Raw genomic sequence first — 13,611 nt, forward strand, 5'->3', positions numbered from 1 at the left:
CTCTTCTTGTTTGTAGATTGACTGTCTGGCTTTGGAGCTACAGGGGCAGGGGATGTGCATTCTCCCAGGCAGCCACTGGGGGGGTCAATGTGTGCCCTGCTTTTCCCAAATGAGTCAGAGCTAGGCTGAAAAGACCTTGGCTGCATTTAGAGTAAAGGGAGAAGATTTCCTTGCACCAGAATGGGCCTAGTCTGCCTTACACAATGCTGTCTCCACCTACTTCTGGGAAGCTGCACCAGAGAGGAACGAACTGGTTTTGACTGAGCACAGAGCCTCTCAGCCACAAGAAAACAAAGATAAATGTTGTATAAATACTGGGGCTCAGACCCCAGAACCGTAGAATACTTCTGGACTCAAGAGGAGGCTCTGCCAAGGAGAAGAGCTGGGAAAACTGAAGAAGTAATGCCCCTTTGCTGTGCGCTGTCTGGGTTTGGCCTGCCGTGGCTGTGCCTGTCATAGAGAGGATACAGAGTTTGCCATGTGCTGTGTATCCTGCTTGAAGAAGATCTCCAAGGGCTTGAAATAGAACTTGCCTCCTGTTCTGAAGTCTCGGAGAGAGAAAGACTTCACTATCAGCTCCCCTGAACTTCTTTGACTGGAGCTCTGCCCTGCCAAGAGCTGCCTGTTGCTGTGTTGAGCCTCTCAATGTGGTTTCTGCTGCAGGGAGTTGGAAAAGAGACACAATGAAGAGAAGCATGACACATCCGCACCCATTTTTGATGCATCGTCGCAAGAACCAATGCATTGTGGGTCCGCGGCTAGAGAGACTGTGTCTACTGCAATAATTGATTGGTACATTGTATGCTGTTACGTGGTTCTGCAATATTGTTAAGTAGTTCAGCAGTATAGTTTAATTTTGATATATGGACATGATTTGACAAAAATCTGTTTTTGAAAAACAGATATGGTTTTGACCACATAGATTCACTGCATAAAAAGTATTACATAAAACTGTGAGACTAAACATAAAAATAGCAAATGAATATCGCCTATCCGTAAACCAATGGGTATTCATTATGACAACTAATATGACTAGAATAAATGATGATGTAATGTTACTGTTTTCTTAAAACACAAACTATTTATAAATTGTACAATTACTTATATCTAATCATGGATTGTGATTAATTAGGTGAAGGGGCCGACATTGGCCTGAATTTCCTCTGACGAATTCCATTGAAATTTTTGGATTGACAACTATCATCTTTGACAAGAAGGTATGTCTATTAGCATTTAGTCAGCCTCTTAGTGTTAATAAAAGCGCTCTAAACAAATTAATAAAAACTGGTCCCATCTATTAGAGGCCAAAAAATTCCATCAATCTGTTCACAAGAGATGATGCATCACAGATAGGAATCCATTGTATGTGATCAAGGTAATACACCTTTTGATTGTGATGTGACAATATCCCCACAACTGGTATTCGAACTTGGGCTCGCCTTTCATTTGCTCTCCCCTGTATAGACCCTAGCTAATATCTGTTCATAAAAAGATAAACTCACTCATACAACGTGATAATGGAAAAAAAGGAAACCATTATGAGGTTTCATTTTTTAATCAGTGTGCTCTTATTAAATATTCATAGGTGTGCTAAAGAAATGCTGTTTAAAAAAAGAACATTTTTAACCCTGTTATCTTTAGATCAAGTATGGTATCAAAGGATTTCAGACAATATGAACGAGCAGAAACAATCCACTCTTTCCAGCTTTCTGTTAGGAATGGATGTCATCCGCTAGATGCTTTATATATATGTATTATTGTATATTGAAATGTATATATTTGCATGTGTTTTTATTGAGCGTTGTAATATATTGTGGTTTTAAATGTGCATATATTATCTGGGTTTTGTAGCCCTGAAGAATTCCCGAGATGGGACAAAACATGTTGGCTACTCTTGGAGGACTTAGTCTATGAAAATAATAACGGATTTGAAAACTTAAAAATACTAGCTGCATGTGTCCAATAATAACTAATAACAGCACAATTGTGGAAGGTATTTAAAGGACACCTCAGGGAGCTCCACTGGCTTACGATAAACAAATACGCTCATTTCAAACTTCTCATGCAAGCACTGAAAGCTTACACCTACACCTACCTGGTCAGTCCTATTTCATTCCACTGACACCCAGGCACCTCCACTCTACAAGACTCCTACTTGCACAAATCTCGCACATACACAGTGTAGGACCTGGCCCTTTTTGCAGGGTTATCCCCAAACATTTTGCCTTCCTCCTGTATTTTTCTGACTTGTTTTGGTTGACTTTATGCTCTGGACTTTTACCACTGCTATTGAGTGCTAAAGTGCATTTGCTCTCTCCTTTAAACTGGGTATGATTGGCTTACACCTGTTTGCCATATTTAATTTACCTGTAAGTCCCTTGTGCAGTGGTATCCTATATACCCAGGGCCTGTAACTTAAACGCTACTAGTGGGCCTGCAACACTGCTTATGCCACCCACAGAAGTAGCTTTTCAAACCTGTCTCAGGTCTGCCACTTCAAGGCCTGCATGCTCAGTTGACTTGGCATTTAAAGTCACCTGCCAAGTCTGGAACTACCCTTTTACTATATATAGGTAACGAATATGCCTCTTCACTCCGCATACCATTATCCCGCATGCTGTCACAATGCGGTCGTTACAATGACCACATTGTGACAATGCATACCATTACTCCGCAAGTCGTTACAATGACTTGCTGGGGGGGTGCTGGATGTTGGAATAGTAAAATGTACTATTCCATTTCCAGTCTGTGCGGACATTAGGGAAGGTGTTGGATTTTAAATCCAACACCTTCTCCCCCCCTCCGCAAGTAACACTTGCGGAGAATTGGTATGCATTGTCACAACGTGGTCGTTATAACAACCGCGTTGTGACAGCATGCAGGGTCACGGATGCGGGGTGAAGGTGCTTTACCATAGGTAACACCTATAGTACGCCCTAGGTAGCCCTAAGGGGAGTGTTCTGTGTAGGTAAAAGGTAGGACATGTGCCTTCATTTTGTGGCAAGTCCTGGTATTGACAAACAGCCTATTTGGTTTCTCAATGCTGAGAGGCCTGTTCCTCTCATAGGTTTGCATTGAGAATATACTGATGTTTTTCGGTGGTAATTTCTGACTCTGGTCAGGAAGGAGTAGCGCTGCCATGTTTGGTGTGTTTGGAATAGTGATGATAAACCTGCATATTGATGGAGATGGATTTATCAATACTATTTTAGAAATGCCACTTTTAGAAAGTGGGCATTTCCATGTGCTTCTGACTCTTTGCGCTTTGCAGCCTGACTCCAATCCACATCTAGGATAGAGTGACAGATGAGCTTGTGCATACTTTCCAGACAGCCATCACACAGGAAGGGTTTTGGGCATTAAGCTTGCTTAATCTCCACAACGGCCCCCCGGGGCTTGGCCCCTGGCTTTCACCTTGGGGATGCCCTGTAGGGGCTTTCTCACAGGGAAAAACCAGGATGGGTTCCCAAGGCAAGGGCGGAGATACCCCTTCGGGGGTCGATTCTGGCGCTATATAAGAAATGTAATAATAATAATAATAATAATAAGGGTTGGGTGTACCAGGGCTGTACTTGAATTCATCTGCATAGTGAATGGTCTTCCAGGACTGGGAGAGAGGGGGGTGGGGTGCACTTACGTGTGTATAGGATGACTTGCCCTCCCACAAAAGGCTCATTCATCCCCTACTGATGTCTGGAGCTAGAGCTGTGATTGAATGGGGATGTTGAGCACTTCTAAAGTTCTTCTGTTGTTACCTCCACATCAAAGACATTTTGAGAATAAGTACAGGGGCTCTGAGCCCATGAATTTAGACACTGCGTGGGACTTGTAGCAGACGCTGCTGGCTCAACGTGCTACACTTTGACAGGGGTTTGCTGTGCTGCCGGAGGAAATGCCATTGAATCTGCCTGCTCTGTCATGTGGCCTACTGTCTGCTGGGCTGCAGGAGAGGCTACTACTTTGCATTGTCATATATGTACTGGCCTACTGCCTATTTCCCTGCTCGAGTACTCCAATTGAATCCAAGGAGCCCAGCGTGTGGTGAGCAGCTTTTCTGCTCCTTGCCTCAGTGAAACAAGCACATGGCCAGGGTCTTTCTGTGCCCATTGATTCTGCAAAAGCCCTCATCACCTGATTCTGCATAGAGCTGCTGTTGTAGGTACCATACCTGGTAAGGCCAGAAGGAAGCATTGCCACACAAGGACCCCAGGGGGCAGCAGTAGCCACCAACCCCCAGCTCGTGGAGCCTCTGTGCTGCTGGACACACACTCGGACTCTGCTGACATCCGGAAGCAGGTACGGGGCTCATGGACATGATCTGCTGTCTGGCCCATTCCCTGTGCTTCCCTGACCTGTGTGTGCCTGCCTGCGGCTCCTGCCTGCTCCAAGAAGCACCAGCACAGTCATCCCAGATGCTGAGGGCAGAAAGGAGTATTTTCAGCTTTTGTTACTGCTTTAGCAGCAGCCCAGGAATATCAAGCATATTTACTCAGTGTCCAGAAGCCCCTGAAAGGCTCCAGACCGCTGCAACATTGGCCTCAATGTTCATGCAAAACTGCCTTGTTTGGCAGCTGCTTTGCATGTTCGTGGGAAGCTGCCTTTGCTTTGCTATACTTGGGGGACCCAGTGAGGGCTCATAGTAAACTCCTACAGTATATGCTCACCCACCCCTTTCACTGGAAGACAAGTACCTCGGTGCCCTTTAGTTGTGGGGCACCTGGTCCATAAAGAAACAGAAAATTCATATGAGGCCCCAGTGAAGTGTTTCCCTTACATGACCATATTACCCAGGGTCAACACATGGGTGGTCTTGCGGCCTACTTGCCATGCCTGAGTACGCTCATTCATATTAGGCACAGACACCTACCATACTCTGGCTAATAGGAGTGCTGGTGTGCAGGCCGGTGTGCAGCTATTTATCACAAGAGTCTTACCCAGGACGTTTTTAGGGGTTTCTTGTGATATGGTGATTCATGTGCTTTTCTTGGTATAACCAAACTGCTGCCATCTATGCCCTGGTGTTAGGATATGTGTTAAATCTACCTTACTTTTCAGGATCTCAGGATAATGGTTATTATTACAGGAGGCACATTGTGTGCACAGGGATGGTGTTTTCATGACATGTGCAACATATAAGTTCCTATCTTATTGCACTAACTGTGATGCTTTGCAAATTGCTTAGCTGGCAAAGTGATTATTGGTTTATGTTGTTTTGGTCTATGTTTATATGCAATACAGATACATATTTTTATATCCTACCGTGGGGAGTCTTTTTTGAGGTGTATTCATTATGTCACTGGTGTGTGTGTTGCATAGAGGCTTAACACATTGCCTCTGGGATATGTCTGACTGCTCTGCCAAGCTACCAAGCGAGTGAGCAAGGGTTATCTTGCGTGTGTAACTCCCTTACCCTGACTAGAGTGGAGGGTTCTGCCTGGCTTAGGTGCATATCCTTGCCAACCAGAAACCCCATTTCCAAAACACACAGCACCAGATCAGGAGGTTTTGTGCTCGCTTACATCACTCCTAAAGCTTGGAACGTCCTCCCAGTGCACTTCAGAGCCTCGTCCTCTCTTCCTGAATTCCACCAGATGGTGAAGATCATGCTTTTCAATTAACCCACCTATTATAGGCAGGGCTAGGCACACACATACTCAGTGCCAGCATACCCTCACAGGCGATAGTGCAGTATACAAATACACATAAACATAAAATAAAAATAACACAACAACCTTGCCACAGAGAAATGCTAATGCATTAGGTTTGCACTGATTTCAAATATTGCCCATTTAATATGTCCAACATGTGTAGTCCCCTGGAACAGGAAAGAGTTAAAAAATGACAACAGAAATACTAGATTGTGACCTTGATTTCTGATATCTCATTCCCTCAATAATTTAAATGAATGTTTTGCATGTTTATGCTTATTAAGAGGTTCTTAAACTACTTTAATTTAGGTGTGAATTTTAGGGTAGTTTCCATTAATTTGTACCTTTTTGGTTGGACCCTTGTTCATCACAGCAAGTATAATGATACCAAATCTGAGACAAATTTACTTTAATTTCATGCAATGTAGGTCAAAAGGTTGCTATGATGCGTAAAGGGAGAGATCAGGACAGTGCCAAACCTACAAAGATGTGATGCTGCTGATCTCCTACCTATCACTAACACACAAGCAGGCTGTGTAGCACCACACACACACACATTTGCCCTTTAGTCTGTGAGTCTACCATTGGTTTCGCTGTGGAAGGGTACATTTTTAGTACAAAATACCATGCTTTGAGTAACTTTAAAAATGTCCCGCTTTGTATGTGTGCTATGTAATGCACCACACAATCAAAATTTCAAAAGTTTGAAAAAATAGAAACTTTTCTCCTAGTTTGCACCTGCTTTATGGAAGCGTAATAATTTGGCGTACAGTTCTGTTCACCATTTTTAATATATAGTGCCTCAAAACCAATGGGCTGTAGTGCGCGAACACCAACGTACCACTGGATGCCCTCTCAACACGAGGGAACTCAAAGCAGTATATATGGTGCTACTTTTCTATTACTTTTAGGCAAGTTGTGTGATGGAAAGCTAATAAAAAAACAACAATTTGAACCGGATTGCATCATTTTTTGTGACTTGTCTAAAGCATTGATAAATCTCTCACTCATGACTGTTAATTTTCAGGAAACATGAAAAACTTTGAATCCAGCAAATTTCAGGTGATTGCCAAATTTCAGTTAAATTATAGTGGAAGTGGGCACGTTTTCTGAACAGAACTGCTGCAGTTCCAAATCTTTCCAAGTAGCTAATGAGCAGGGAAATGACAATATTGTTCTGGACAATGGTAACATAAACCTCCCATGGAAATATTCGAAAAAACAGTACTTACAAGCTTGCGACCAGATGACATCAAAATAGCAAAATGGGTAAGATGATTGCATTTGCATGACGTATGGCTAGCGTTGGAGAATATAAGCTCACAACCTTCTGTAGACCAATCACCATTCATGGTGTCCAGTGAGTATCTCCAAAATGCACATTTAATATGACTGTCCATGTCGACATGCTGCAAAGGAAGCATTTTATTTATTAGACCACTACAACTGAAGGTAGAAAATAGGGGTGGAGCGTGAAACTAGGAATGCAAATGGTTAGGTATCTTGTATCGTTCAACACCTTCTCTCAATGGCAACAGTAAACTTTTGGAGTCATGTGGTGGCAGTTTTCACTGAAGTTAATTTTTATATGGAGACAATCTGCTTACCATTCCTAATTTCTTTCTACTCAATTAGCAGACTGCACCATCGTGACATTGAGGCACTACATATTTTAAGGAGCTTTATTAGGAAGCATGAAGCTGGATTGCTCCAAAATCAAAGAACATCTGCAGGACCTTGGGAATGATTTAAGGCAAATGTGGACTACATATATGTGAATTGTTGCCTACTGCTGAACGATTTGCTTAGAGATAGTTTGTACGGAGGTAGAAAGGAGCAATTTAGGTCAAAAGTAAAAACATATCTCACTGAAATATGTCAATGTTTTCAAACTGTTACATTTTAAAATATTGTTTAATGTAATGTCCAGAACCTGTAGTCAAATTCCATACCTTCTAGAACTTTTAGATCCAAGCTTCTTTGAAATATCACACAAGCTATTTTTATTGAACCAAATACAGGAGAAAATCTCAAAGCGCGTGCCCCACGTCCATCTTAAGACCTTACCAACACTTTGAATCCAAACAAATGCGGCTGCATCCCAAATAACACAATGTCCAGCGCAGCACGTGGATCCCCCTTCTTCAAAATCCTGCCAGATGGGCATTCTGAGCAACATGGTCTGTGGCGTGTGACACAACATAGCCCCCCACCCCCGAGCTACTCACCCCTTCGCTCTGTGCTAGTCAACTTGCAGGAGAACCTCAAACACATGCATTTTAATCAATAGAGCACTGTGCATATCATTTAAGAGGTGAACTACCTTTAGTTCCATAGACCAAGAAATACAACTTGAGGATGTTTTACTGTTTCCAGCCCTCGGTAGCCTTCGAGTACTCTGAGGTGGCAACAGAGTGATATGGTAGAGGTTTGAAAATCATCCAAACAAAACCATGAAATAAAACATGGTATTGTACTTTAATTTGGATCATGGATAATTCTGCCTTTGTTAACTTTGAAAAGGAGATTAAAATAGAAGTTGAGAGTATAAAGCCAGACATAAAGAGAGCACGAAGAATGTGGCTCTCTATAGAGCATAAACAATTGTGTTTATTGGCTCAGTTTACTGCAGGTGAACATGTGCCTACCAGTAATTTAACAAGGTAGCATTGGCCATAAAGCAAGCAATGTATATAGTGATCCCTGACTCCCCAGGGCCCCGGCGCTAATGCCCCTTCTGCACTAGGATAACTACAGGCCAGGTCAATTTAACTTGGCATTTACCTGAGTAGCGCAATGCGATTTCATTATTTGTTAAGCCAACTGAGTGTGAACATTTTAAGTTCATTTCACAGAGGCTTAGACAAAACTCAGAGTCCGAAGTTGTGCAGTCCCTCTTACTACAAGCTAAGTTTGCTTATTGTGTATTGTAAAACTTACAATAAATATTTTCTTCGTATGAGGTTTTCTGGCTTATATTTTCCTAATTGTCAAATACAAATGTATACGTTGATTTCCAATATGTGAATCTTGTACACTAGGCTTTACCCATGTGTTATTTCTTCATGTCAGGAGGCTACGGTTTGGGGATGCTGCAATCGTTTTTTAGGTCGAGCCTAGGCAGTGCACATGCACTGTCTGGAAGACCTGGTGTAATCCCCATCATCATTCTTTAGCTCACTTCACCACCTGAGTTCAGACATGGCACGCCATTCCAACGCACAATACTTTTCGGGCAACAGTGGGGTAACCCTCACCAAAATGGAAGATCTTCTCTTAGTGTTATTCCAGTGGTTACAGTGGTATTCATTTACTACTCATTTACTATTAAAATATAGTATTTATTTAGTAAGCGTGAAGACTAAGTAGTATGCCCAAAAGTCAAAATATGCAAATGAGGGAATACTAGTTCTACTTCACTACCCTTCAAATACACAATGAACACTTCAAATGATTGCTAAAAGAAGACTAGTAGTATTCTAGAAGAATAGTATTTGAAGCTTAGTAGTATTCTGTAAGGGTTTATTTACAGCTCTTGTGCTATTTAAAGAGCAAAATGAAGGCTAATCTCATTGATTGTGACTACTGTTTGAAGACTAGTGGTATTCTTTCTGAGCAATATCTGAATACTAACGGCAATGATTGCAAAGGGGGGCTCGCGCCGTGGGGGGAGTTCGCACCGTTTCACGTGCGGGGGGTCGATGGGGTCGCGCGGAGGGGAGTGGGTCACGGGGAGGGGTTCACGCAGGGGGGGGGTTCAAGCAGGGGGAGGGGTTCACCCTGGGACTCGAACCCGGGCACCCAGCTTCAAAGTCAGCAGTTGTGACTGTAAGACCATACCATTGATGGCACGGCTATACAAATTCCCACATTCAAACGCTACCACACAAGCTTTTTATTAAGAGCATGTAATTCATTTGAGCCTGAAGCGCCAATGTTGAGAGGGGATCTCAGACACCCTGCTTCAATTGGAAGTCCCACATTGAATGCCCTGCAGCACCCTAAAAGCCCACAAATAATGGGATCCCCAACATAGCTGCCAAAGTTTTGGATTGCTTATGTGTGACTTTTTCTGAATTTCAGTGCAATTATGAGTGACATTTCAATGACTATGAGTAACACTTTCTCCTGAGCAAAATCAAAAATTTCAGAAATTACAGCCATTTAAGCAACGAGAAACTCCAAGATCATCCTAAAAATGTTGCAAAGCACCAGGAATGGAAGAGCTTGACGTGAGGGTTTTAAGTGGGATGAAAAACAAGCATTTGCAATGCAATAGGTCTCGCTTTTGCGGAGGGAGGTGAGCGGATACACAGGTTGGCATGCAGATATCGGGGGGAAGCAAACAGAATGTGAAGGGCAGGGAGCAAGTAGTATATGAGGAGCACATTTGGATGGCATATTCAGAGGGTGGAGAGCAGAATGGCAGCAAGAAAGTGTATATAGACAGGCGAGCCAATGTAAGAAGCAAATGTGGAGGGTGGAGAGTTAATGTCAAGCATGAGGCTAGGAAAGAATGGATGTAGAGAGCCAATGTACATGGTGGAGAGTGGAAGTGGGACTTGGGAAGTGGATGCAGAGGGCTTTGAATGGATGTAAACGGTGGAGAACATATATAGAGAGCAAATGGACAATGGATGTATTATTGAAAGTGCATGTGAAGATTACATAAGGCAGAGTACAAGGTGAAGCACATAACTAGGGTAAAAACAGATATACAGCATGATGAGAGGGTTAGGAAAGTGGATGTGCAGTGTAAAGAGGATGTGAACCACTGAGTACGGAGCCTGCACTGCATGCAGTGTGTACATGGATAGCCTAGAGTGCATCCTGCGGATTGAGAGCAGACAAACGGTGAAAAATTCAAGTGAAAGTCAAGGAATGTATGTATAATTTGGAGAGTGTATGTAGAGGACATATGTACAAGGTGGAGAGCGGATGCACACAGTGGACAGCAAATGGGAACAGTGTAGTGCAAATGTATTGCATATGTGAAGGACTGACAGCTAATTACTGTATGGACTGTGCTCTTGGAGTGTAACTGTTATGTGGTGCACACATGGAGTGTAAAAGTAGACTTGGTAGGTGGTGAATGTATATGGAGGATGGAGAGCCTTTTCAGAAGGCAGATATAGAAGGTGAGCAAAGAATGTAGAGGGTAAAGTGGATGCCGCATAACACCGCAAGAGGCAGTGTGCAGGGAGAATAGAGCAACTGCAGAGAGTGGATGTGGAAAGTAGAAGTATATGGAATACAGTGCAGGTGGGAGTTGGAGATGCGAACAATGGATGTACACTGGAAAGAGCAAATGAATAGCACACACAGATGGCAGAGATCACACATGGAAGTACAGGGTGAAGTGGATCACCAACATTGAAAGCAAGTATGCAGGGTGCTAACAGGAGAGTGGATAAGCAATGGAGACAGAGAATGAAGGCAGGAGAGTGTGGATACACAGGAATGAGAGAGGAGCTACAACAAGCACATGTGATATAGTGAGGTGGATTGGAAAACAGATATTGATAGTGGGTGAGGACCGTGGACATACAGGGTGGAGGGTGCTTGTGCAGGGAGTGGAACACACTTGGCAAAGGACAAAAAGAATGTCACAGAGTGGAGGGGCATGTCGTACAGAAGAGTGGCATAGAGTAGAGTGGTACAGAGTGTTGTGCTATATCGTAGAGTGGGGTGGAATGGCATAGATGGAGTGGAGTGAAAGGGTGAAGAGCAGCATAGAGTATTGTAGAGCAGTGTTTCTCAAACTGTGGGTTGCAAGCCAAATTTGGTGGGTTGCCAAAGTCCAGGCAAAAAATCGGCTAGGGCTATGCTGCTTATTATTTTAACACAACAACTGCTGTTTACGAACTCCTTTCACTTTGCAGTGAGAGAAAGTAAAGTGAATTATCTGACAATCCTGCTGGGGTACATGAGGTATGTCTGTGTCTCTCCCTCCCTCCGTCGGTCTCCCTTCATCTCAGTCTCCCACTCTCTCCCTCCCCTGACTCCCTCCCACTCTGTCTCCCGCTCTGTCTTCCTCTCTGTCTCCCTCTCTGCCTCTATCTGTTTGTCCCTGTCTCTATCTGTCTGTCTGTCCCTGTCTCCCTCTGTCTCCCTCCGTCTCCCTCCGTCTCTCTCCCTCTCTGCCTCTATCTGTCTCTGTCTGCCCCTGCTCTCTATATGTCTCTGTGTCTCTATCTGTCTCTGTGCCTCTATGTGTCTCTGTGCCTCTATGTGTCTCTGTGCCTCTATCTGTCTCTGTGCCTCTATCTGTCTCGGTCCAAACAGGAAACTTCCCAAAAGGCACTTTTAAAAGTCAGCTGTGAAAGGGCTAACAGCTGACTATTAATGGGCCTTTTGGGAAGCTTTCCGAAGGTGCCCTGAGGTCACAGAGGCCGTCTGTAAACACAGAAGATGGCTGCAGGAGCATACCTAGTGAACAGCTATTTAATACGTATGCTCCTGCAGTCATCTTCTGTGTTTACTGCCGGCCATGAAAACTGCAAGGCAAGGTCCACGGGCTGCCAATGAAGGCCTTCCGGGCCGGTGGCGGACGCCGGGAAGTACTATGAGTACCACAGGTGTAAAAAGTAGATAAATAGGGTGGCAAGCACATGTGCAGTATAGAGAAGATGCCTGATGGGACAACAATGTGCACAGTAGAGATCGGATATGGTGAGTGGAGATAGCGGATAAAAGGTTAGAAAGTGGAATTACAAAGAGTATAGGCAATGAAGTAGCCAGAAAATTAAAATACCCCCCATTTTGAACCAAAACTCTTATGACACCAAGCAAGTGATGCAAGCCATCGGGACCATTCCAGAAAGGCTTGCTTTTCTCTTCCATCTAAGTATCTATCAATTCATCTATTCATTCTTCCATCCACTTGCTTATAATCATCATTTCACCTTACATTCTGTCTTCCATCCAATATTCAGTTCTTCACCATTCCGTCCATCCATATACCCGTCTAAATGCAAACCTATTCATCCATCTTCAAACCTATCCACAAAACATATCTATCCTTTCACTCAGTCATCCATCATTTCACTTGTCCATCCCCTTTTTCTTCCATCGATCCTTTCATTCATCCATCCTTTTCTCATCTATTCATCCATTTACTCCATCCATCCTCCCTTTCACTCATTCATTGACTGATCCACCCTCTCAATCAGCTATCCATCCTTTCACTCATCCAGCCTTTTACCCATCTATCCTCCCATCTATCCATATACCCTTTCACTCATCCTTTCACTCACTCATCCATCCATCCTTTCACTCAATTATGCATCCATTCAGCTTCTCACTCTTCATGTGTCTGCCATTTAATACAGCCAGCCATCTCCCCTTCCTTTCACGTATCCATGCATACATCCTTTCATTTAGCCCATCCATTCATCCATCCACTCAGTCCTTCCCTTTACTCTTTCCCTCATCCATCCACCCTTCCTCTCATCTATCCATCATCCTTTCACTCATCCATCCCTTTTCCTTTACTCGTCCATCCTTACCTCCATTCTTTCACACATTCATCCATGCATCTATCCATCCACCTCTTCACTCACATGCATCCATCATCCATGTACCTTTTTACTCATCCATCCATCTTCCCTTTCACTCATCCATCAATCCACCATTTCCTTCAGCCACCCGTCCCTTCACTCACCCTTCGACAAATTGATCCACTCATCCAGTTACACTTTTACTCATCCATTCTTTCGCCTGAACCCTAAATGAGCCGAACTTTCACAAGTGATTCATTAATCCAAGCATCTATCCATCCACCTCTTCACTCGCATCCATCCATCATCCATTTACCTTTTCACTTATCCATCTTCCCTTTCACTCATCCATCAATCCACCCTTTCGTACAGTAGGTATCGCCTTCGGGACCTATTGGCATTGCTAATGCTATTTACTAGTGCTGTAGAGAATCAGCATGTTTCCGAGACATTACCACACATGC

The 13,611-nt window shown here is 43.5% G+C and overlaps 1 protein-coding gene across 1 annotated transcript in view; it reads right to left on the reverse strand.

The window, feature by feature from the left end:
• ADGRL4 (adhesion G protein-coupled receptor L4) overlaps positions 1-13,611 on the reverse strand; it is a 658,778-nt gene that overhangs the window by 268,963 nt on the left and 376,204 nt on the right. The window contains exon 10 of the mRNA XM_086954235.1: positions 6,881-7,057. Within this exon, the coding sequence (XP_086810361.1) occupies positions 6,881-7,057 (177 nt within the window). The remainder of the gene's footprint in view (positions 1-6,880; positions 7,058-13,611) is intronic.

The sequence above is a fragment of the Lissotriton vulgaris genome, chromosome 1_1 (genome assembly GCF_964263255.1).
Source record: "Lissotriton vulgaris chromosome 1_1, aLisVul1.2, whole genome shotgun sequence".
Lineage (NCBI taxonomy): Eukaryota > Metazoa > Chordata > Amphibia > Caudata > Salamandridae > Lissotriton > Lissotriton vulgaris.